This window comes from Rhinolophus hipposideros (genome assembly GCF_964194185.1).
Source record: "Rhinolophus hipposideros genome assembly, chromosome: 18".
NCBI lineage: Eukaryota > Metazoa > Chordata > Mammalia > Chiroptera > Rhinolophidae > Rhinolophus > Rhinolophus hipposideros.
This window is the reverse complement of record NC_138064.1, coordinates 47678892-47704785: the sequence shown is the minus strand read 5'-3', so window position 1 is coordinate 47704785 and position 25894 is coordinate 47678892. Positions and strand designations below refer to the sequence as shown.

The 25894-nt window shown below is 37.9% G+C and overlaps 1 protein-coding gene across 1 annotated transcript in view; it reads left to right on the top strand.

Moving 5' to 3' along the window:
* Positions 1-25055, top strand: part of ORC5 (origin recognition complex subunit 5) — an 82177-nt gene extending 57122 nt beyond the window's left edge. Inside the window, exons 13-14 of the mRNA XM_081079346.1 lie at positions 9441-9553; positions 24256-25055. Coding sequence (XP_080935472.1) covers positions 9441-9553; positions 24256-24301 — 159 coding nt within the window. The 3' untranslated portion in view covers positions 24302-25055. The remainder of the gene's footprint in view (positions 1-9440; positions 9554-24255) is intronic.
* The last annotated feature ends 839 nt before the right edge of the window (positions 25056-25894 follow it).

Genomic DNA, 25894 nt, shown 5'->3' with positions numbered 1-25894 from the left:
ATTAATTACAGTTGTAAATTGATTTTCTTTTTGTTGGCAAAAAGAACATAGTTTATTAGCCCGGGAACAGGTTCACACTGTTTTGACATCAAGCACTTCACTTCCAGCTGAAGCTTGTTAGTGACTGCCTCTCAGATTAAGGAAAAAAAAAAAATCCACACTGTGGTACACGAACTCCTATTGTTAAGACATAAATAATCAGCTCATCCCCTACATGGATGAGAACAAAGAACATGATAGTACACAGAGCAAAGATTAACTAAGCAAATATTGCACAACCCCATTTAAGATGTAAATTAAAAAATATTCTTTGTAGAAGGAGGTTCTCATTTTTTCTTTGTGAATAGCTCAGTCGTGACAAGAGCTAGTTAGAGGGAAATAATATATACTTTGGCTTCTTAGGTAGATTGATTAAGCAAAAATAAAGTAAAACCCTTTAATTTGTATCAATATGCTGCTAACATATGAAAGCTAGGGTATACCATTCTCTTTGATGGCAAGATGCTTCAGATTTTAAGAAGTTTTGTTTATTTTTAAACCAAGGACTGAAAAGCAGAAATTTTATTTTGAGGAAAAATGTTAATGGGATCATGACTAAAACTTAGAGGTAAAGTCACTGACTTACTACAGATTTTTTTTAACTTTATTCGGTATTTTTTCGCACAAAGTCTAAATCTTGACTGTGAAAAATAAAATCCACTACCTGGCTGCTTTTTCACTCGTTTTAATTTTATTTGTTTGAATTTGAGTATGAACTTGACACATAGACAAGAAAGCAAGAAAGCAGTGTATACTCTCATAAAATCTGAAAATTATTGGCAAGAGAATATGTCTTTGTAGGTAACAGAAACCACAAAGGGGGGTAATAATTTTCCCACAAAATTTTAAATTTATTTAAATTATTAAGATTATTCCAGTGTTTCAGGAAAGACCTTTTCATTACCTTTGCCTTTTAAATTGTTAATGTTTATCTTAATTCATTCAATGATTATATTTTATATGATTTATAGTTATGAATTTTTTAATTCAAAAATGTATAAGAAATTTTGCATTGGGATACCATTTTCATGTTTAATAATCTCAGATTTTAAGAAATCATGCTTTCCCCCCTCCCTTGAATTATTCATCTTTTAAAAATTAAACCTTAAACTAGTAATTTATGTGTAATATAATATGCAGTCTGATTTATGAAGTATTAATATGTCATTAGGTTAATAAATTCCACATTTACTTTGGTGACATCAAACCCCTCACATCATATAATTTTGTTCACGCGTCTGTCCCTGGGCAGGACATTTGCCTATGTTGAGATACTTTATCCTTTTTGCTATAGTTCCCTTTAAGGATTTTTCTCTGTTTTATCTTCAGTGTGTTTGCTGCTGCATCTCTAACCTCTGTCATTCATAGTACCCCTCTCAATGTGAAATGCTTCCAGAGTTGTTATTTTACTCACTTCATCCGTAAAGCTTTCCTTAATCTGTTCAGTTACCTCTTCTCTGTGTTTGCAGCTCCCTCTTTGGGGTAGTGGGAGTCATGGGCTGGAGATTCAGATGGTATTCAAATCCAGTGCTACTTTTCCTGTTACTAGCTCAGTGACTGAACATTTACTAACCTCTCTGAAGTTGTTTCCTTGTCTAGAAAAAGTTTATTTATAGTATCTAACTCATGGTGGGGTTGTTATGAGGATTGAAGAAATTACAGTTGATGCTTGAACAATACAGGGGCTTAGGGGCATGGACGCCTCCCCCTAAGAGTCTAAAATCTAAGTGTAACGACTCCCCAAAATTTAGCTAATAGTCTACTGTTACTGGAAGCCTTACTGATATCATAAGCAGTCAAAACATATTTTGTACGTTATATGTATTATAATATACTGTATTCTTAAAGTAATCTAGAGAAAAGAAAATGTTAAAATGGTAAGGAGGAGAAAATACATTTACAGCACTATATGTATTTAATGAAAAAATTCATGTATAATTGGACCCGTGCAGTTCAAACCAATGTTCTGGGATCAACTATAAAGTATTTAGCACAATGTCTACATCGCTAATCTATAGATAGAGATTTGTCAATGTCTATATCTGCTCTAGAGCATGGACTCAGTAAGTTTCAGCCCCTGTACCACTAATCACCCGTGGTCACCGATAATAGTTTGTTCCCATAGCTCTTCTTTTCCTTCCTCTCTTAAATTTTGTCCATGTCCTCTGCTAGATCCTGAGGGAAGGAGTAAATGCCAGATTACCTGTGTCATTCTTAGGAATTTTGAAGGGCAGTGGAAGAAAAGATAAAAGAGCTGACTGGGATCTTTATTCCAATAGTTAATAGTCTTGGCAAAACCTTTAGTACTCATCAACACCCAAAATGAGGCATTATTTTGACTAAACATTTTTAATATGTTAAACATTTCTGAGATTAAGTGCTTAATTTAAAACTTGTTGTAACTCTAAAATGTTTTCTAAGCACACCTACCTCCTTCTTGCCCCCTCCCCTCAATCCCTGGTAACCACTAATTGCCACCTCTAAGATTTTGTCATTTCAAGAATTTGTATAAACAGAATCATCTAGTAAGTGACATTTTGAGCTTGGTTTTTTCACTCAGTGTAATTAATTCCTTTGAGATTCATCCAAATTGTTGTGTATGTAGATAGTTCATTCTTTTTTATTGCCGAGTAAGTATTCCATGATATAAATGTGCTACAGTTTGTTTAATTATTCACCCATTAAAGGACATCTGGGTTCTTACCAGGTTTTTGGCTATTATAAATAAAGCTGCTATGAACATTCATGTACAGGTTTGGTGTGGACGGCACTTCTCTGGGATAAATGCCCAAGGGTGCATTTGATGGGTAATACAGTTATTGCATATTTAGTTTTATAAGTGGTATCCAGGTTTTACCACTTCCAGGGAAGTATGGCAACCTTACTTCCATTTAGGTCTCTTTACTTTCCCACTTTTGAAATGTTGTCTTTGAGTATCAGGTGGTGGTATAATTTTTAATCTAATATGATTTAGAAAACTCACGACAATATAGTCAGATTTATCCACATATTCTTTCCATTGTCTTCTTTGATGCTTAAGTTTCCTTTTATCATTTCCTTTTTGTTTGAAGCACTTTAGTTGTGCTTTAAAGATATGATAGGTCTGACAGATTCTTTAGTTTTTTCTCATTTGAGAATGTTTTTATTTCTATTTCATTCATGAAGGATAGTTTTTTTGAGATACAGAATTTACAATTGCCATTTCTTTTTGGCAGGATTCCTGTTCAGTCCAGGGGGGAATAAATCTATCTGAGTAGCTTTCTGTTCTGGGTTGGGGGTTGGAGGATGCTGGGTCTGGGTCATCTTGTGCTGTTGGGTGGGGAGTCACAAGTTCCCTGCCTCTACCTGCTCCTCCAGCCCTGGGTCCCTATGCAGTCTACCTTCCTTTTTCTACCTTGCAGAGTCCTCCGTGGTTGCCTCTTACGTTATTTCCAGGGTTTATAGTTGAACCTAGCAGGGAAGAACAGTAAATATGAATGGACAATAAGTCTGGACATAAGTCCAGACAATAAGCCTCTTGTCTGGACAATAAGTCCTCCTATGTATTTTCTTTCTTTGTTCTAACTCTTCTGTCTAGGTTCTTTGTTAGTATGTTTATGAAATGTGTTCCAAGGTAATTCAAAGCTTAATTGCATGAGAAGCCTTCTGTAAATTAGTGCTAAAAAAGATTCCAGCATATTCAAGTGCATTTTACCATTGTTTGGAGAGCTTTCTCCCAACAAAGATTAAATCATTTTAAGACATTAATTTTACTGGCTGTGAAATATTCCAATTTATTCTTTCTTGCTGGAACTAGAGCCTTATTCTAACATTTTCTGCACTTGGGACCTTAACAACAGGTATGATTGTCACAACAGGAAAGGCTGCTGCTGCAGATGGGAAAGACTCTGGTCAGACCTATACATGGGGCAGCACATGCACACGTACAAAACCGAGACTGCTCGGAATCTGGTCCTGAGTACCTTACCTGACTAGACACGCTGCCATATTCCCACTGACCACATCAAGCTATTTAGGTATTCCTGCCAGCATGAAGATAGGACTTCATAGTACTGTCATGAACATTTAAAGTTCTGCAAGGAAGTAAATTAATATTTTCTGTGATCCTGTTAATCTTTGAATACACAGTACCTAGAGCAAATCCTCAAGAGCTTCATGGATTGCAAAAAAAAAAAAAAAAGAAAAAAGAAAGATAATTTTAAGTATTGGATAATGAAGAGGAAGGTGGATATTCTACTTAACGCATGTATAGAAATAATTTCCCCAAAGTTTCCTATGTTTTTCCCCAGAACTTTTTATTTAGGTATAAATTAATATGTTTCAGATTCAAAATGTTGACCCTATCAGTTAATCTTTGTACTTGACTTTTTCACTTTTACTCTAGCAATATTTTAATAAACTGGCATAGTACTTATAAATTGTTGGTGCAGTTGTTCAGTGCTTTATGTGATGTTCTCCTAAATTCTGTATGTTTTGTTCATATTGTAAGGTCAGGGAATAAAAGTTTTCTGAAATAAGTATTTTTTAATATAAAAAGATCACATCCTAATTGAATTGCTTCATTTTGGTTTAGATTTTTTGTGTATTGGCTTTTCCTAAATCAGACCCCTTCCCCCAAAATTGAGCTATCATCTTAATATTTTGGAAATGCCTTTTGAGTGCTACCTCTACTGTATCCTTTATACAATTTACATGATTAATTTATTCATGGAATCCTTGTAGAACTGAGTGACTTCAAAGGACTGTTTGGTTCAACTTAACTGCCTTTGGAAATTTGTTGTAAAAATGGGGTAAAAGTAATAAAATTGTAAAATACCTAAAAATATTCTTGAAATTTTAACTTTATTAAAGACAAATTTTGTGTTTCTCTATGAAGAATAATATTATTTGAGTTAAAGAACTGAATTAAATATATGATAATATTCGAATGACATGAAAGTCGAATTATAAGAATATTGAAAGGAAATGCTGCCGGCTACGTAAAAGGTAATTAATGTTTTCCTCCATATTAAAAAGAAAGAAACCTATCTTTAATAATAAAGGCACATTAATGTGTGAGTTTCATACGACTATTAGTAACCTACGAAAGTTAATGTATTTCGCTATCGGAAACTGTTAACTCTTTTCTATATATCCTCCCATTTGTTAAAATTTCAGGCCTACTTTCATTGTGATTGGTGCCTGTTTCCAAACTGAGAAGGATACAAGTCTATCCAGATTTCAGCAGTACTTACTGTCCCCCAAAGATCCCATTATTCCTTGCTGCCCATCCTGTTCTGTGTCTCAGGTCTTCATAGTAAAATTTCAAGCAAGTCATATTGTTGTAAGAGTGCAGGGCCTGCATTTTGTCATGAAGTGAACCTTTCTTAAAATCTCTTAAGTCTGTTTTGTCTGTGTTAATATACCTTCCTTTTCCTTTTTTTTTTCCTTTTTTTTTTTTAGTATTTGATATATCTCATTCTCTCCTTTGACTTTTAACCTTTCCATATTCTTCTCTTTTAGATGTATCTCTTCTAAACAGTATACGGTGGGATTGATTTTTTCAGTCACTCAAACTTTGTCTTTTATTTGCAGCATTTAGTGTGTCTACTTTTATCATAATTACTATCATATTTTTGTTTATATCTATTACCTTGTTTAATACTTTTTATTTGACCTACATGTTTTTGTTTCTTATTTTCTTTTGGATTGATTATTTTTATAATTCAGTTTTCCCTCTCTACCAGTTTAGAAGTATACAATTGTTTCTGCCCTCTTAATTCTTATTTAAAAGTTTAAATTTAATGAATATTTTATTTTTTTCCTCTGACACCACAGGGCCTCAGGACATTTTAACCATAATTTCTCTACTCCCAATTTATATATTACTGGTATTGTGCACTTATCCTATTTTTAAACCTATAATATATTTTTGTTATCATCTGTACAGGCAAATTCATTTAGATTTACCATCATATTTACCATTTTATTTCTTTAGTTTTTTTCAATCATATATATATTTTTTTATTTCAGGTGTACAAAACAACATGATAGACATTTATACCCCTCATAAAGTGATAACCCACCCCCCAAGCTACTACTCCTCTGACATCTTATATAGCTGTTACAATACCATTGACTATCTTCCCTATGTTGTACTCCACATCCCATGACTATATATACCTATATATTTAGTTATAGTTGACATTCAGTATTATTCTACTTCAGGTGTTTAGTGCATTGGTCAGGCATCTACAGTCCTATGACGTGATCCCTCTGATAAGTTCAGTGCCCAGCTGGCACCTTACATGATCCTGACAACGTTGTTGGTTATATACTTTATACTGTATTAACTACCAATTTATATTTCTTAATTCCTTCATCTTTTTCACCCTGCCCCCAACCCCATTCCCAACTATCACCTTGAAAGATCTAGTACCTATCTGCCACTATACCTAGTTATCACAATATTATTGCGTATATTCCTTATGCTATAACCTACATCCCCGTGCCATGACTGCTGTATAACCACCAATGTGTACTTCTTAATCCCTTCCGCTTTCACCAATCTTTAACCCCCCACCCCCATCTTAAAGAAGTCCTCTAAGATTCCTTGTAACACTGGTTTGGTGGTGATGAACTCCTTCAGCTTTTTCTTGTCTGAGAAGCTTCTTATCTGTCCTTCAATTCTAAATGACAGCCTTGCTGGGTAGAGCAATCTTGGTTGTACGTCATTGCTTTTCATCACTTGCTAATCCCTTCTTGCCTGCAATGTTTCTGTTGAGAAATCAGCTGACTCTTGTAGGTAACTAACTGCTTTTTTCTTGCTGCTTTTAAGATTCTCTCTTTTTATTTAACCTTTGGCATTTTAATTATGATGTATCTTGGTGTGGGCCTCTTTGGGTTCATCTTGTTTGGGACTCTGCTTCCTGGGCTTGAATTTCTATTTCCTTTACCAGATTAGGGAAGTTTTCTGTCATTGTTTCTTCAAATAGGTTTTCAATTTCTTGCTCTTCTTTCTCTTCTCCTTCTGGTGCCCCTATTACGCAAATGTTGGTATGCTTGATATTGTCCCGGAGGCTGCTTAAACTCTCCTCAATTTTTTTGAATCTTTTTTTTTTTTTTTTTTTTTGCTGTTCTGGTTGGGTGTTTTCTACTACCGTATCTTCTGCATCGCTGGTTGGATCCTCTGCTTCATCTAGTCTACTGTTGATTCTCTAATATATTCTTCATTTCCATTATTGTATCCTTTATTTCTGACTTGTTCTTTTTTATGGTTTTCATCTCCATTTTTATGCTTTTTGTCTCTCTGTTGAAGTTCTCTTTGAGATCATTGAGTATTCTTAATAACCAGAGTTTGGAACTCTGCGTCTGATAGATTGCTTACCTCCCTTTTGCTTAGTTCCTTTTCTAGAGCTTTGTTCTGTTTTTTTTCATTTGAAACACGTTTCTTTGTCTCCCCATTTTGGCTGCCTCCCTGTGTGACAGCTGCTATGTCTTCCAGTCTTAGAATGGGCCTTATGTAGTAGATGGGCTGTGGCGCCCAGTGGCACAGTCTTTCTGGTCACCCAAGCCATGTGCTCCAGGTGTGTCCCTTGTGTGGGTTGTGCGTAAGCCTCATATAGTTGAGCCTTGGTTGATAACTGCACATCAGTGTGAGGGACTGACCCTTGGGCTCACTGGTTGTGAGGACTGGCCTTGACTACAGTGGAAGGGTTGTGGTGCAGGGGCTGACCCTATGGCTCCAGTTTGTTTTGAAGCTGGTCACTGGGGACGCCAGCCCCAGGATCACCTTGGAGGGGATCTGCTGTTGGTCAAGTTCAGCCACAGCCTGTGTCCTACCTGGGGCCACCCAGCAGGAGCCAGAAAGAAATCTGCAGATGGCTGCCACCCGTGCTGTGCTTGGAAGCACCTTGAGAAGCCAAGCTGTGAACCAAGGCCTGCTGCTACTAGTGCCGGCTTAGGGCTGGTCAGACAGAGGTACAGGACACGCTCAAGCTAGACGCTGCTTGTCTGCGTTCCACAAACTGTTGAGAGTCTGGGAAAGTCTGCAGCTTGAGCTAAGGCAGACGGTCTGCACAAAAAAGCCACTGAAAGCAGCCTGGGTGTGCCCAAAAGTTGGGTGGGACCAGGTCTCCAATCGGATCGGCAGAGACTCAGAAAAGGCAGCCACCTGTGTTTGCACGGTGGGAAAGGGGAGGGCACAACAAAGAAACAATGGCCTCCGTCAGCTCCCCCGTCCAGGAGAAAGCCACCTCTCCAGCCCCTGTCCTAAGCCAGACGACTCAGTTCTCCCCATGTATGCCCTGCCGCCTTTCCAGCTGCTGCCCCAGCTCTGGAGCGCAAAGCGAGTGATTCCACTGGTGGGTAAGTCCTTGTGTGGTGCAGTCCCTTTAAGAGGAGCGCCTGTGAGTGCAGCTGCACTCAGTCTGACTCGGTCACAATCTCCAGTGCTTGTCACAGCCAGAAATTATGGGGACTTCTCTCCCCGGCACTGGAATCCTGAACTGGAGAGGGGCTGGAATCTCTTGCCTTCTAGGGGTTGGGGAGGGACCCCCACAGCTGAAATAGCCCTCCTGTGGGTGTGGGACCAGCCTGTTCCTCCTCTCTGACCTTCCTGCCAGTCTGGAAGTGGCTTTCATTAGTTGAAAGGTTTCAGTTCAGCTTGATTTTAGGCGATTCTCAATAATGGTTGTTTGTAGATTAATTAGTTGTAATTTTGATGTGGTTGTGAGAAAAGGTAAACATGGCGTTCACCTACTGCACCATCTTGGTTGTCACTTCCTTCATTCTTCCTTCCTTCTTCCACTTGAGACTTTCTAACTGGGATCAGTTTACTTTCACCTGGAGGTACAGTTAAGGAGTTTCTCTGAGTAGGGATCTTGTGGTAGCAGGTCTTTGGTGGTTTTTAGTTTGGACTAATCCTTCTGGTGTTTTCTTGACGTGGCAGTCATTCTTAAAGCAAGACTAAGCCCACGTCTGAAGGATGTATCTCTCACTGCTCTTCCAACCAGCGACCCAATTCTGAGAAAGGCCCACATCCACATTTTAACTGCTTGAATTTCAAGGGAGTATGTATTTGATATTCTGAGGTATTTAGATAGAAACTCCATAAAATGCACACATAGAGAAGGGATGGGCATTATTTGTAGTTTTAAAGGTTCGCAGTTGTGTCGTGAGTTATTAATGAAACGAAGCTCTCTCTAGTGGAATCCTTAAAGACTGACTTTAGTTTGATTAACTAGGACTTCGAGCATATGTACAAATTTGTGTGTGCAAATTTCAAAGTAGTCATATTCTTTGCAGATATTCCTGTGAATTCAGTTATATATCTTTATCAATGGAAACTATACAGTGTTTTAGAAACAAGGGTATCATGTAAGCTCATGACAACATTTTCTCATAAAGATGCTTTTTTTTAGATTACTTCTCTAGTGACCCTGCAGCTATTAACCCTGGTTGGCCATGACGATCAGCTTGATGGACCAAAATACAAATGCACAGTATCTCTAGACTTCATCAGAGCTGTTGCTAGGTAAGCATAGAATAATTGTGAACGTAAAATGTCTTGAATTATGTAAATGATTTACCAAGCATAAAAATTAATGTTCTTCCTAATGTAATGTCATTGGTCATTTAAGCAAGAAAAGATCATTTAAGTGCCAAGAATGAATACGTTTCACTGTAGAATTAACTGTGTCATCAAATTTACAAATGACATAAAATTGGGAAAATTAGCTAATATGTTAGATGGCAAAAATCAAGATTCTGAAAGACCTTAACAGACCCGAATAACAGACCCCACAGTAGCAAGGTATGATATAACAGACAGTTGACTACAAAAAACTCACACGTACTGAAACAAAGTGGGAAAGACCTGGCTTAAGTCCTGAGTGTTTGAGCTGACTACAAGGTTTTAAAAATCCTGGTGTCTCATTCAAGGGATGTAATAGGTCTAGTGTGTGTTTCCATAGGCAGATCAAGTCTGAGGTGCTGCGCTGTGCTGGGAGTTTTAAGGGGGGCTTTGACAAATGGGTACATGCTGAGGGGGTAGGAGGAGCGTGGCAGAGTGAGGAAGCATGTCACATCCCTGACTGAAGGACGGGGTGTGAGGGGGAAAAAAAGCCTTAGAAAGGATATGGTAACCGTCTCAAATATTTTCAGAGGTTGTCATATGTAAAATGGATGAAACTAATTCTGAATAATTGTAGTGCGTTAGAAGCCCTAGGAAAGAAAGTATGTCTGTCAAACTGAGAGCTATCAAAAAACATAAGAAGTTTCCTCACAAAGAGGTGTACTTACTGTTATGGAAAATGTTCCAGCCATTTACATGAATAACTGATGTCATCTCGTGGTTGCAGCTGGATAACAATCTGTCAAGACTGGTAGTAGAAGAGTACGTACGTTTAGAATGGTAGGTGGTACAAGACAATCCATAAGATAGAGCTTTCCCAGCATTTTCGAGTATGAAGATTTCATTTTAATGTCCTTGTAAAATTAATGATGACAGTATTAACTTATTTCAAATTGATAACACATAGGCATGAAACAGTATTTATTCAGACTAAAAACACTGCTTGACATGGGTATGGATTTGTAGATCTCCTCTAATGTATTGTGCAGCTTCTTGAAGTTCTGAAATGTACACTTTGGCAGCCTCTACCCTGAAGTCTCTTCTGAATTAAAGCTTGTATTATAATATGATGCAGGTATTTGAAACATTTTCATGGTGTGTAGACTCTAAAACATAAAATAAGGGTTTTGAAATGTGTGTTGTTTATGATAAAACTGGGCAACCGTTTACACAGAAGAAATTGAGCAAAAAGTTTTTTTTTTAATGTATTCAATATGACCCTAAGGCACAGACTTTCTTTTTCCAAACGTTATTAAAAATTTTATATCTAAGAGCCTCCATCAAAGACACAACTTTTGATTGAAGCATCTTTATTTCAGGGATTTTGTCATTGCTCTGAATGTGTTGGGTCGCACCCCAGCAGTCATGTACAGGACAGAGGCTTGTGGCTGTCCCATATGGGGAACTTGCCATGAGCCAGACTGAGCTGGGTGGGACTTAATCTATAGCATCAGTGATATTAGACACATCCAGGGAAGTGACTTCTATTTACCACCTGAGAAGGGAGCAGGAATTGTAGACTTAGTCGCTCTATAGTAGCTCTATAACTTGCTTTGTTACCTTTGCTTTTTTATGCTTCTTCACTTTCCATGAGCAGTACCCAAAGAGTAACTACCTCCTTCTTCCCACATCTGCCCTCATCCACTCTCATCCCCATGATGTTTTATACTTTTTTGATGATTTAATTTGCCGTTCTTTCCCTCCATCCCATATCCTCTATCTTTTCCTAACATTCTGCCTTAATGCAAACTTGATTCTTACCTGGGGATACTACTTTTCCTGGAGTTATCTCTAGTAGTAGCTACTTATTTCTCAAACCCCAATCCCTTGGGGTTGCAGGCACTTTCACTGCTCTCCTTTGTTTTTGTTGCCGCTTCCAGATTGTTACTAACCCCAAATTCTTGTAAAAATGTGGGCTTCTTTGAGACTCATACAATCTGGCTCTATTTCCCTGTTCGCCTATGATTGATTATCTTCTACCAGCTTCCCAACCATTCCACCTCATGTGTTGAAGAACAGAGCATGTGGTTTAGACTTCTTTCAGTGGAGCTACAAATCCTAACATCTGTAGTCACTCCTCAGCATTCACTGCTTCACAGAACAAATGGAAACCGTCTGTTGAGAATTCCTTCAGCTGCCTACCTCATTCTTTCCTTCAGTAGGGTGGGTCCTTTTCCTGGTTCTTCACCTGTGCTCCGAATTCCGTTTCCTCAGAACAATCTTTAGTCTGCAGGCTATTTGTCTGCTCTGTGGCTCCTGACACTGTTGGCCGCTGTCTGTTTCTTAAACTCTCTTTTCTTAAAGCCCATTATTCTAGTCTCTGGTTTTTCTCTTTATTCTTTGGCTGTTTTTTTTTTTTTTCTAAGGCTCATTTGCCAGCTTATCCTCTCCACCTGACCTTTAAGTGTAGCTGGTCCCTGAGGCATGGCTAGTTTTTGATATTAAACTTTTTTTCTAGGCAGTTTGAGCTATACCCATGACTTCAACAACCACCCGTGTATCAATAACTCCCCCAACTGTAAAGGCCAGACCTTTCTTCTAATATTCCTGACCTTTGTTGGATGTTTCTTAGCTACATGAAGACATTTCCAAAACTGCACTCAGGAACTCTAACCTCTCTCTCCACCTGCCAACAAAAAGGAATGATCCAGCTTCCCGCCAGCTCCCTACTTCAGCAGCTGGCACTGCAGTCTGTCTGCCATGTTACACAGGCTAAAATCTGGGAGTCGCTCTTGACACTGCGTTCTAACACTCCCGGTATCTAAGCATTAGTCCTGGGGCCTACCACCCCTCCTCTGGATCTCAGAATTGCTTTTATCATTTGTCCTGTTCTTCCTCTAAACTAAGCCACAATCATCTCTTCTCTAGTAGCCTCCTAATTGATCTTCTGTCTACTTTTATCCCCTTATAATTTTTTGTCTATACTATAGCCAAAGTGATCTTGTAAAAATTTAATGTCACCCTCCTACATAAAAGTATTCAGTAGTTTTCCATAACTCTTGAGATAAAAACAGAATCTTTTTTTTCAAGTTTATTGGGGTGACAATGGTTAGTAAAATTATACAGCTTTCAAGTGTACAATTCTGTAATATATCATCTGTATATTGCATTGAGTGTTCACCACCCAGAGTCAGTTCTCCTTCCATCACCATATATTTGACCCCCTTTACCCTCTTCCATCATCTACTCCCCCCTTACCCTCTGGTAACCACTAAACTGTTGTCTGTGTCTATTAATTTTTGTTTGTTTGTCTTGTTCCTTTCAGTTTTTTTTTTTTTAATTAATTTTATTGGGGTGACAATTGTTAGTAAATTTACATAGATTTCAGGTGTACAATTCTGTATTACATCGTCTATAAATCCCATTGTGTGTTCACCACCCAGAGTCAGTTCTCCTTCCATCACCATATATTTGATCCCCTTTACCCTCATCACCCACCCCCCACCCCCTTACCCTCTGGTAACCACTAAATTATGGTCTGTGTCTATGAGTTTTTGTTTCTCATTTGTTTGTCTTGTTCTTTTTGGTTTATATACCACATATCAGTGAAATCATAGGGTTCTCTGCTTTTTCTGTCTGACTTATTTCACTTAGCATTATTCTCTCGAGATCCATCCATGTTGTCACAAATGCTCCTATATCATCTTTCCTTAACGCCGAATAGTATTCCATTGTGTATATGTACCACAACTTCTTTATCCATTCATCTATCGAAGGACATTTTGGTTGTTTCCATGTCTTGGCCACCGTAAACAAAGCTGCAATGAACATTGGAGTACACGTGTCTCTGTAGAGAAATGCTTTTATATTTTTGGGGTAGATACCCAGGAGAGCGATTGCTGGGTCATATGGTAATTCTATTCGTAATTTCTTGAGGAACCTCCACACTGCCTTCCATAGCGGCTGCACCAGTCTGCATTCCCACCAACAGTGTATGAGAGTTCCTTTTTCTCCACAGCCTCTCCAACACTTGTTACTATTTGTTTTGTTGATGAAAGCCATTCTGACTGGGGTGAGGTGATATCTCATTGTGGTTTTCATTTGCATTTCTCTGATGATTAGCGATGTTGAGCATTTTTTCATATGTCTATTTGCCATTTGTATATCCTCTTTGGAGAAATGTCTCTTCAGGTCCTCTGTCCATTTTTCAATTGGGTTGTTTGTTTTTTTGTTGTTGAGTTTCATGAGTTCCTTGTATATTTTGGATATTAGCCCCTTATCAGAGGAACTGTTTGCGAAAATCTTCTCCCATTCAGTTGGTTGCCTCATTATTTTGTCAATAGTTTCTTTTGCTGTGCAGAAGCTTTTCAGTTTCATATAATCCCATTTGTTTATTTTAGTTTTTACTTCCATTGCCTTTGGAGTCAAATTCATAAAATGCTCTTTGAACCCAAGGTCCATAAGTTTAGTACCTATGTTTTCTTCAATGCAGTTTATTGTGTCAGGTCTTATGCTTAAGTCTTTGATCCATTTTGAATTAATTTTGGTACATGGTGACAGATAGCAGTCCAGTTTCATTCTTTTGCACGTGGCTATCCAATTCTGCCAGCACCATTTATTGAAGAGGCTGTCTTTTCTCCATTGTATGTTTTTAGCTTCTTTGTCAAAAATTATCTGTCCATATTTATGTGGTTTTATTTCTGGGTTCTCAATTCTATTCCATTGGTCTATGAGTCTGTTTTTCCGCCAATACCAAGCTGTTTTGATTATTGTAGCCCTGTAGTACAAGGAAAAATCAGGGAGTGTGATACCTCCAGTATTGTTCTTTTTTTTTAATATTGCTTTGGCTATTCGGGGTCTTTTGTGGTTCCAAACAAATCTGATGATTTTTTGTTCTATTTCTTTAAAAAATGCCATTGGGATTTTAATGGGGATTGCATTAAATCTGTATATGGCTTTGGGTAATATGGCCATTTTAACGATGTTGATTCTTCCAATCCATGAGCACGGAATGTCTTTCCATTTCTTTGTGTCTTCTTCAATTTCTTTCAAAAATGTCTTATAGTTTTCAGCATATAAATCCTTCACATCCTTGGTTAAGTTTATTCCTAGGTATTTTATTCTTTTTGCTGCAATTGCAAAAGGAATTGTTTTTTCTATCTCTTTTTCTGAGATTTCATTGTTGGTATATAGGAAAGCAATGGACTTTTGTACGTTGATTTTGTAGCCAGCAACTTTACTATATTCATTGATTGTTTCTAATAGCTTTTTGGTGGAGTCTTTAGGGTTTTCTATGTATAGCATCATGTCATCTGCAAAAAGTGACAATTTAACTTCTTCATTCCCAATTTGGATGCCTTTTATTTCTTTCTCTTGCCTGATAGCTCTGGCGAGGACTTCCAACACTATGTTGAAAAGCAGAGGTGATAGGGGACAACCTTGTCGTGTTCCTGAACGTAGAGCAAAGGGCTTCAGCTTTTCACCATTAATTATGAGGTTAGCTGAGGGCTTGTCGTATATGGCCTTTATTATGTTGAGGTATTTTCCTTCTATACCAATTTTAGTAAGTGTTTTAATCATAAATGGATGTTGTATCTTATCAAATGCTTTTTCTGCATCAATTGATAGAATCATATGGTTTTTGTCCTTTATTTTGTTTATGTGATGTATCACATTGATGGATTTGCGAATGTTGAACCATCCTTGTGCCCCGGGGATGAACCCCACTTGGTCGTGATGAATAATCTTTTTAATGCATTGTTGTATTCGATTTGCTAGAATTTTGTTTAGGATTTTAGCATCTGTATTCATCAGAGATATAGGTCTGTAGTTTTCTTTTTTTGTGTTGTCCTTACCAGGTTTTGGTATCAGGGTAATGTTGGCCTCATAAAATGAGTTAGGGAGTACTGACTCTTCTTCAATTTTTTGGAAGAGTTTGAGCAGGATTGGTATTAGATCCTCTTTGAAGGTTTGGTAGAATTCACTGGTGAAGCCATCTGGTCCAGGAGTTTTGCTTTTGGGAAGGTTTTTGATGACTGATTCAATTTCGTTACTGGTGATCGGCCTGTTTAGATTTTCCACTTCTTCTTGGTTCAGCCTTGGAAGGCTATATGTTTCTAAGAACTTGTCCATTTCTTCTAAGTTATTAAATTTGGTGGCATATAGTCCTTCATAGTATTCTTGGATAATCCTTTGTATTTCTGTGGTGTCCGTGATAACTTCCCCTTTTTCATTTCTGATTTTGTTAATTAGTGTCTTCTCTCTTTTTATCTTAGTGAGTCTAGCCAAGGGTTTGTCGATTTTGTTAATCTTTTCAAAGAACCAGCTTTTTGTCACATTAATTTTTTCTATTGTCTTTTTGTTCTCTATTTCATTTAGTTCTGCTCTGATTTTTGTTATTTCCTTTCTTCTGCTGACCTTGGGTTTCGCTTGTTCTTCTTTTTCTAGTTTTTTAAGGTGTAACATGAGGTTATTTATTTGGGATTTTTCTTGTTTCTTGAGATAGGCCTGTAATGATATAAATTTCCCTCTTAAAACTGCTTTCGCGGCATCCCAAAAATTTTGGTAGGATGTATTTTCATTGTCATTTGTTTCTATGTATCTTTTGAGCTCTCCTCTAATTTCTTCTTTGACCCAGTCGTTCTTTAAAAGTATGTTGTTTAATCTCCATGTATTTGTGTTTTTTCCTGCTTTCTTTTTGCAGTTGATATCCAATTTCAAAGCTTTGTGATCAGAGAATATGCTTGGTATGATTTCAATCTTCTTAAATTTGCTGAGGCTGATTTTGTGTCCCAATATATGGTCTATCCTTGAGAATGTTCCATGTACACTAGAAAAGAATGTATAGTCTGATGTTTTAGGATGAAGTGCTCTATATATGTCAATTATGTCCAATTCATCTAATGTGTCATTTAGGGCTGCGATTTCGTTATTTATCTTCTGTTTGGATGATCTATCCATAGTTGTCAATGATGTATTTAAGTCCCCTAGTATAATTGTGTTTTGGTCAATTTCTCCCTTTAGTTCTGTTAGTAGTTGCTTGGTATATTTCTGTGCTCCCTGATTGGGGGCATAAATATTGATGACTGTTATGTCTTCTTGTTGTATAGTCCCCTTTACCATTATGAAATGTCCATCTTTGTCTCTTGTTATCTTTTTCACCCTGAAGTCTGTTTCATCGGAAATCATTATGGCTACACCTGATTTTTTCTGGGTACCATTTGCTTGAAGTGTCAATTTCCACCCTTTCACTTTGAGTCTATGCTTGTCCTTGTAGCTGAGATGTGTCTCTTGTAGGCAGCATATGGTTGGGTTTAGTTTTTTGATCCAATCTGCTACTCTGTGTCTCTTTATTGGTGAGTTCAGTCCATTTACATTTAGGGTGATTATTGATATGTGAGGATTTCCTGTCATTCTGTCTTTAGTTTTCTGGTAAGGCTGTGTCTCCATTGTTTCTTTGCCTTTTTGTTGTTGTCTGTTATTTCTGTGTGGTAGTATTCTATGACGTTTCCCTCTGTTTCTTCTTTTATTACAGTATATATTTCAGATTTGGATGTTTTTTGAGTGGTTACCCTTGAGTTTATGTAAAAAAAAGTTTGATATTTAGAGTATTCCAGTTTCTTCAGTCCGCTTACTTTCTCTATTCCCATATTCCAGTTCAGGCCTTTACGCTCCCCCTTTTTATGTTTTGGTTGCCACAAGTTGTCCCTGTTGATGGTGGTCTAATAGCCTCCTTTAGTATTTCTTGTAGTGCAGGTCGTGTATTAGAAAATTCCCTCAGCTTCTGGATGTCTGGAAAGGTCTTTATTCCTCCTTCATATCTAAAGGAGATCTTTGCTGGATATATTATTCTTGGCTCATGATTTCTCTCTTTCAATAGTTTGAATATTTGGTTCCATTCCCTCCTAGCTTGTAGAGTTTCTGCTGAAAAATCTGATGATAATCTAATGGGCTTTCCTTTGTAAGTTACCGTCTTCTTTTCCCTGGCTGCCTTGAGGATTCTTTCTTTATCATTGATTTTAGACAGCTTCAATACAATGTGCCTTGGTGAAGGCCTGTTGGGATTGAGGTAATTAGGTGTTCTATTTGCTTCTTGGATTCGAGGATCCAGTTCTGTCCACAAGTTTGGGAAGTTCTCATCGACGATTTGTTTGAATATATTCTCTGTTCCCTTCCCTCTTTCTTCTCCTTCTGGTATGCCCATTATTCTTATATTGCTCTTTCTGATGGAGTCAGAAAGTTCTTGTAGAGTTCTTTCATTTCTTTTAAGTCTCAAGTCTCTTTCTTCTTCCCTCTGTGTAAATTCCAGGTTCCTATCTTCGATGTCACTGATTCTTTCCTCCATCTGGTCAACTCTACTACCTAAGCTGGATATTTTATTGTTAATTTCTTCTATTGAGTTCTTAATCTCCAGAAATTCTATTTGGTTCTTTTTCAAGATTTCAATCTCTTTTGTAAAATGCTCATGGTGTTCTTTGATTGTGTTTCTGAGTTCATTAAACTGCCTTTCTGTGTTTTCTTGCATCTCGTTCAGTTTTTTCAGAATTGCGATCTTGAATTCTCTGTCATTTAAATCACAAAGGTCCATATCTCTAAGTTCCTTTTCTGGAGACTTTTCACTTTCTTTCTGAGCTATCTTGTTGCCTTGGTTATTCATGGCAATCACTGATTTACTATTTCTCTTCCTAGACATCTACAGGAGTGTCTTCTGCAACAGGTTGATAGGTTTGCGAAGAGCTTTTGGAGTTCCAAAGCTCTTTCTGCACCAGATTCAGAGCCCGTTTGTTTCAGCAGTTCTGTTTACTCCTGCAGGGATCTGCCCAGATAGGTGGGGCCAGGGGCGGGGTGAGTTGTGAGAGGTGGCCCAGAGCAATGGCGGCGACCACCACCACAGCCAGTCCTGCTTCCACAGCTCCCTCCCCTTTGCCGGAACTAGTTGAGCTGCGAATCTGTGTCTGCGGTCCACAGTTCTCAGAGCAGCAAATATTCTGTCCTTTGATCCGACACTGCTACTTTATCGCTTCTAGCATGGGGCAGGTGGGGGCTGGGCGAGCTCTGGGAGGGTAAGGAGGGGGCGGCTAGTCTCAGTGCCTAGGGCTTCCGTTTTCCGCTCGGCAGTGAGGGCTTAAACCACAGATTTCAGCCCTCTTCCCTCAGTCTTTGCTCCGAGGTCTGCCGTGAGCGAGCGTTGGGTTCAGCGGTTTTGTATGCTGCCCCCTCAGCCCTGCGGGCCGTGAGCGGAGCCCTAGCAGTCCGAGTCCTTCCCTCTCCCGCAGCGGCGGTAGTTCCGGGAGCAGCGGGTTCCGAGCACTGAGCTAGGTCTGTGTCCTGCGCCCGCGCGGCTCCGTCTCCGCACTTCTCCTCTCCCTCCTCCCCCGCTCGCGCGATTCACCCACCTGGAGGTGAATTCAGTAGTGGGCCTCTTCGTCTTGCCTGTCTGCTGTGCAAGGAGTCCTTTGTGGAGTTATTGTTGTCCGATTCGTTGTAAATTCCAGGGGAGCGTTACAGAGGCTCACCTCACGCCGCCATTTTTTTCAGTGACACTCTCCTTTCAGTTTAATATCCCACCTGAGTGAAGTCATATGGTTCTCTGCTTTTCTGTCTGACTTATTTCACTTCTCATGATACTCTCAAGATCCATCCATGTTGTCACAAATGGCAATATTTCATCTTTTCTGATGCCCAAATAGTATTCCATTGTATATATATGCCATAACTTCTTTATCCAGTCATCTATCGAAGGTCGCTTTGGTTGTTTCCATGTCTTGGCCACCGTAAATAATGCTGCAGTGAACATCAGGGTACATATATCATTACAGAGAAATGTTTTCAGATTTTTTTGGGTAGATACCCAGGAAAGGGGTTGCTGGGTCATATGATAATTCTGATTTTTTTGAGGAACCTCCATACTGCTTTCCATAGTGGCTTTACCAATTCACATTCCGACCAACAGTGTATGAGGGTTCCTTTTTCTCCATAGCTTCTCCAACACTTGTTGTTATTTGTCTCGTTGATGATAGCCATTCTAAGAGGTGTGAGGTGGTATCTCATTGTGGGCTTGATTTGTATTTCCCTAATAGCTAGAGAAGTTGAGTGTCTTTTTATATATCTGTTGGCCGTTTATATGTCTTCTTGGGAGAAGTGTCTGTTCAGGTCTTCTGCCGATTTTTAAATTGGATTGTTTATTTATTTGTTGTTGAGTTCTTTACATATTTTGGATATTAGCCCCTTAACCTCTTATTTGAGGCATTTGCAATAATCGAAACAGCATGGTACTGGCAGAAAAAGAGACACACCGACCAATGGAATAGAATTGAGGACCCAGAAATAAACCCACGTGTATATGGGCAGATAATTTTCAACAAAGGAACCAAAAGCATACAATAAAGCAAAGAAAGCCTCTTCAATAAATGGTATTGGGAAAATTAGAAAGCCACATGCAAAAGAATGAAACTTGACTGCTGTCTGTCACCATACAGCAAAATTAACTCAAAATATATCAAAGATCTAAATATAACACCTAAAGCAATAAAATGCATAGAAAAAAACATAGATACTAAACTTTTGGACCTTGGGTTGAAAAAGGATTTTATAAATTTGACCTCAAAGACAAGGGAAGTAAAATAAAAATTAAATGAATGAAAGGGACTACATCAAACTAAAAAGCTTCTGCACAGCAAAAGAAATCATCAAAAAAAGAAAGAGGTGACCAATCTTTTTGCAAAAACCAGAATCTTTAAAATAGCAAAAAACCAAAATATTTGCAAAAAACAGAAGTTGAGTGGGTCCTGGTCTGATGGCTTCTGTTTTACCTGAGAAGGAGGGGCCAACATTGAGACTAAGACTAAGGACTAAAGTAGTAGCAGTTTGAGAGGAATATGGATCATTGCAGCAGCTGCTGTGGGAATGGAAGAATGTACTGACAAGAAAGGCAGCTTGCTGGGCGTGGTGAAGGCCCAGTTGAGATTTCTGACCTTGAATTTGCAGTGGCACCAATCTGTGAAACTGGTGGTCCTCTCCAGCAGCATTCCACATGCTGGGTACTGGGACAGCGGAAAGATGTGATTGAAATCACAGACGACTGGGATTTTGCCAGGTGAAATGAGAACATGTCCGCGCATGAGCACTTGAAGTGATGAGCTGTGGTTCTAGGCTGGGAAGGAAGGTGAAGCCGGTGGAGGGCTAATAGTTCACTGTCTGGCACATGGGTCCTCAGTAAGTATCTGTAGATCAGGACAAAGTGGAGGAGTTTGTGAACTGGTTGTCTCAAGGTGCTCAGGTAGCTTGAAGGAAGAGATAAGGGATCAGAGGGTAGAAGGTCTGCATTTATGTTTTTAGAGGTAGTCCATTTCTGATCATGGCACGTGAGAGCAGAAAAGGCCATTGGAGATAAAAACGACAAGTGTGCAGTGAAGTCACTAAGGCTCATGTAGATCTGGGGATGGAAAGGAAGACGAAGCTGGGCGCTACGTTATTTGGTGACTAAGATATGGTGATAAGGGGAATAAAGTGTGGTGAATGCAGTGGTTTGTGTCTCAGAAGCAGAGCTTTTTGTGCAAGGACCAACCCCATCCAACAGGACTGCCTGGGGCACGGGAGAGAGTCTAACCTCATAGAAAAGAGCTGAAGAGAAGGATTGGTCTTTCAGGGAAGCCAACTTTCAGTTAAGCCCAGAAGAGAAAAAGCCATTCATGGAAGAGGTAGAAATCATAGAGATCTTTATTGACCAAGGAACAGTGAAAGGTTTGGACACAGAAGTAGTAGGAGGCTGATTCCAGAAAGGGAGCATAGAATACGGAGGTAGAGTAGGGGAGAATACAGATGACAGGCGACTGAGACACTTATGAAATATTGCCCTTGACCTGTTCTTAATGTGAATAGTAGTTCTAAGTTTCCAGTGTTTTTTTCCTCTACAGTCCGTGGGAAGACATCACGAGATAACTTAAGATTGCAACTTAAAGTTGTACGGTTGCATGTTGTCAGAAAAACCAAACTAAACTAAAAAAAATCTCAAATTGCCCACCAAGTAAAATGAAATAAAATAGTATCCCATGAGAAAGAAGTATTTCAGTGTTGTAAAAGAATCAACAAAGTGACACAAAAGGAGAAAGGCTAAATTAAATACTTAGATATAGGCTATATAATTAGCTTGTATTAAAATATTCTAAATTCTGATTTAAGAATTACTCCTAGGTAAGTTGCCACCAACACTGTCTTTGTTTATCCTATTTCTTTCTTAGATGCTTACTTTACAAAATAATTAATTTGCGTTCTATGAAAGAATTTCCTGTGGTATACAGAAACTATCCAAAATCTTAAAATTGTATTTATGTGAATCCAATAGGCATCTGAAACCATGAAAAACCAGAGAAAGCACTTGCGAAGTACATAACTCCCTCTGTAAGTTAAAACTTTCTTTAAAGTGAGCTGCTTGTCTCTAAGTCCTGGAAGCACAGAGTTATATTTGGAACGCGTTGCATCTTGCCCTTGTGGTCACGCTATAAATTCTGCCACGTCTTAGGATCATTTACGTGGGGATTAGTGGGGAAGTCACCACTTTGTAGTGGAGGATGGAGTGATGATAGAGGAAGGTAGTCATGCATTTTATGCAATAAATGTTTTTTAATGACCTTACATATTTAGTAACTGATTAATTTAGTTTCTTAAAAAAACTCCAGAAATGTTAACTATTATTCAATTTGCTAGAGTACTTCGCAGTCCCAAAGCAGAGAAGTGGAATATAGTTAAACTTTTATAAATTAATACATTTAAATTGCTTAGTGATTTTAAGTCAGTCCATTCATTTTATTAAAGGAAATTTTATTGCACAAATTATGCTACAGTTACACAAATAGATTACTGAGTAAGAATGCTGCCACTAACAAGTCATAGTATTTTCATTTATTTATGTTCTCGTCTATTTTTAGTCCATTGTACAAACATTTCTCCTTGGCTGTCAAAATACAGTCGTAATTCTCTGCTCTCCTTTTCTCTCCTAATACTGTGGGTATCTCTTCATATTGATCATTTTGTATGGCTAAGTAGTATTCTGTCAAATAATATCTTCTAATCAATCCCATAGTGTCAGATTTTAAATTTTTTTAATCTTAACTTTCTTCTAAACTTTTTTTTCCGTTCAATGCAAAAAAAAAAAGAAGAAAAGGTAAAACTTGACATTAAGCCCACTTTACCTTGCCACTTCAGGTTTATAACGTTAAGACCCAAAGTCGTGGGGAATGTCCCTGGAGGGATGTACAAATTCCACTTCCCTTTTTGCCTGTGGTTAAAAACAGCCTACTATGTGTGTTTTCTTCTAAGATCCTCTACAAAAGATCTTTTCACCAATATCATGAATTTTTAGAAAAAGTTATCTGTTAGTACTACCTTGTTGCCAGTAAATTTGGGGGGTTCTAGAGTTGAATGAAGGAAAAACACATAAAATAATGCAGCTTTATGATATAATAACTGTACCTTTTGTGTCTTTATGTCTGAGATAAGGTTTAAAAAAATGTTAGTACCCGTTTTTAGTTGTTGTGTTACTAATAGTGATAACAGGATTATTTTGACCATGCTGCTGTGCATTTGAAAAAGTTTAGATATTCTTCAGGCAGGCACTGTTCTATGAAACAATTAAGGTATTCTGCAGTCCACCATTAGGTACCATAATAGCCATCGCATCCCATTTGAGCTATTTTTAAATGTGTTTTCATAAGCAGTATTTATAATTCCCCATTCCAAATTAAAAAAAGTATATTTGATATGTCAGTCATTCGCTTAGAAACGTTTTTAGGAAGTGTATTACAAAATGATAGACAAAAACATTAATTGATGATGGTTTAATAAATAAGAGCATGCAATTAGTGAATCTTTAAAAGGCTGTTCTCACATGGATGATTACTTTTGCAGAATAGACTACTTTAAGGCTTTAATTTTATACTTATTGCTAGATCATTATGTCTAATTATTTTGACCATTTATTCACATAATAAACCTCCAAGTTTGAATATTTATAGTGAAGAATGAGTTTGGAGAAAGGAAAATAATTATATGTCTCTCTTTCCCTTCTATTTTATTCTGCTTGCCATCAGAGTACAAAAATATACATTCACATCGCCTGTTGTATCGTATTCTTGGATCATACAGATTTAGTTACAATACACACACAGGTCAGCCAGTGTTAAGACTGAAAAGAATGAAAACTACAAATGAGGACAGATGAGCTATGTATTATGTAATGATAAAACAGGTGTTTTGGAAGATAAACAATGTTCAAAAGCAAAGAGGCTTTAAATACTTTTGTATCTCTAATTACTTTATTCTGGTTATTTGACAAAAAGCAAATAGCTTTCAAATGAAATCGAAACTTTCTGTAATATAATCGAAATACAGAATGTTGAATAGTTCTAACTTCATTTCCTTTTTTTTTTTTTTTAGAAAAGCAAACTTTATGTATGGAGCGGAAAAAACTTTTTAAAGAAACTCTTTTCCTAGCGACATTTTGAAAAATTACTCTCGGTCCTGTCATGGTGCTTTTTTTGATAGCACAAGAGGGTGATTTAGCATCAGCTGTGAATTATTCTGCATGTGCTTCCCAGCATCATACGTACAAAGCTGAGCAGTCTGAGGGGTGAGGATGCTAACATGTTATCTGTTTTTGTTTATAGGACGGTGAACTTTGACATAATAAAATACTTGTATGATTTCTTGTGAAAACAAGCTTCAAAGCCATATGGACACTGTGACAATGACTAAGCCAAGCTGTGTGCATCCAACTCCTTCGCTGGCCAGGGAGAGGAGTTCTTTGGCTCAATTGGATTTGTCCAGACAGGTGCTAGCCCAGCATGGAATCTGATGAAAATACTCTGATTGGTCTGGGTGGATGTGAGCAGAAGACTATTTACCAGGGACCCTGGAGTATTTGGAAGCAACGTGTTAATTATAAACAGCAGGGTTTGAGCACAATCTGTTCTACTCTTAATGATGTTATCTTAACACTGAAATTGCCTGAAACCCATTTACTTAGGACTACATTTTGCTGTGAACTATCCCCTGCGCTTTGAAGGTGCCAGCAGCCCTTGTATATAAGCCCAGTCTTTCCACTTCCTCTCCACAGGAGCCTCTGCAGTTGCTTGCCAAAGCAGATTTTCCTAAGGCCCCTGCTTTAAAAGATCATAGTTGCAAAATATAATAAATAGAAGGTTTTTTAAAAATCCAAGCTTGTATATGCTATCTTTCAACCCTGCGTTTCTCAAAAAGGCCAAGTAGTTTGATCAAATAGAGGCCAACCTTCCTTCCATCTCAAGTCTGCTTGGTAACTAGTGTGCTTGTGTGAGGTTTATCTGGCCACTCTTGCAATTAACCACTCCAACTAGCTTTTTAATCTGCAGGATAGTTTTCTTTTCTGTTTTGAATCATTGGCCTTTAAAGTTCCACAATAAAATTTTTTCCTGTTATATCAGTTATGAACCTTGGGTCTGATTTTCTTGTCCATATTTTTGAAGAAGCTTTCTGTTAGCATTTGAATGCTTGAAGATTGTTTTGAGCATATTTAAAGTGCTTAATTACAGAGCCTAGTTTAAATTTCAGTGGCATTTTATGCTTTCATTCCTTTCTTGAAAAATTCTCACAGTAGGCACTCCCAGATAGGAAGCCTTTCAAAAATGTAGTCATTATCTGACACTCTGGATCAAAGAAAAGAAGTAGTTGTCTACTTGCATTTATTTACAGGTAGTGAGTAGCAGGACAAGATGAATTCTTTTTTGTCCCCCTACATAAGACAGCAAGGGAAGACTTTCTTGCCCAAAGGATGACATCCACAATGAGTGATAGAGCACCCTCACCCTATCTTTGGTCCCACAAAAAATGATGAAATTTGTGTTCCACAAGATGTTTGGAGAAGCCAGGACCAGGGAAAAGCCGTGTGCATTGCAAGTGCAGGCTTACGTTTCCCACACACAGAAATCCATGTATCATTAAAGTAGTGAGTTCATGAAGAGTAAAGAAATAAAATGGAGTTACTATAGGCAAGCTGTTAAATTACTAAAATGAAGTAGGCTGAGATATGAAGAAACAATTGTACCCTTGCTTTAACTAGCCTTGGAACTTAAACTTTTGAAATTTCTGTTACATGTCAATTCTTGGAGACATATATGTCCTATAGATAACCCTTTGAAGAACGTAGGAAAGGATGTTCACGTGTCCAGATCACCTGACATATGTTATCCAGATCATCTGACATCTAGAAGATTACCATTTTGGACCAATCCAGAAGCTAAGAATGAAAGATTGATTTTTTTCCTCAAG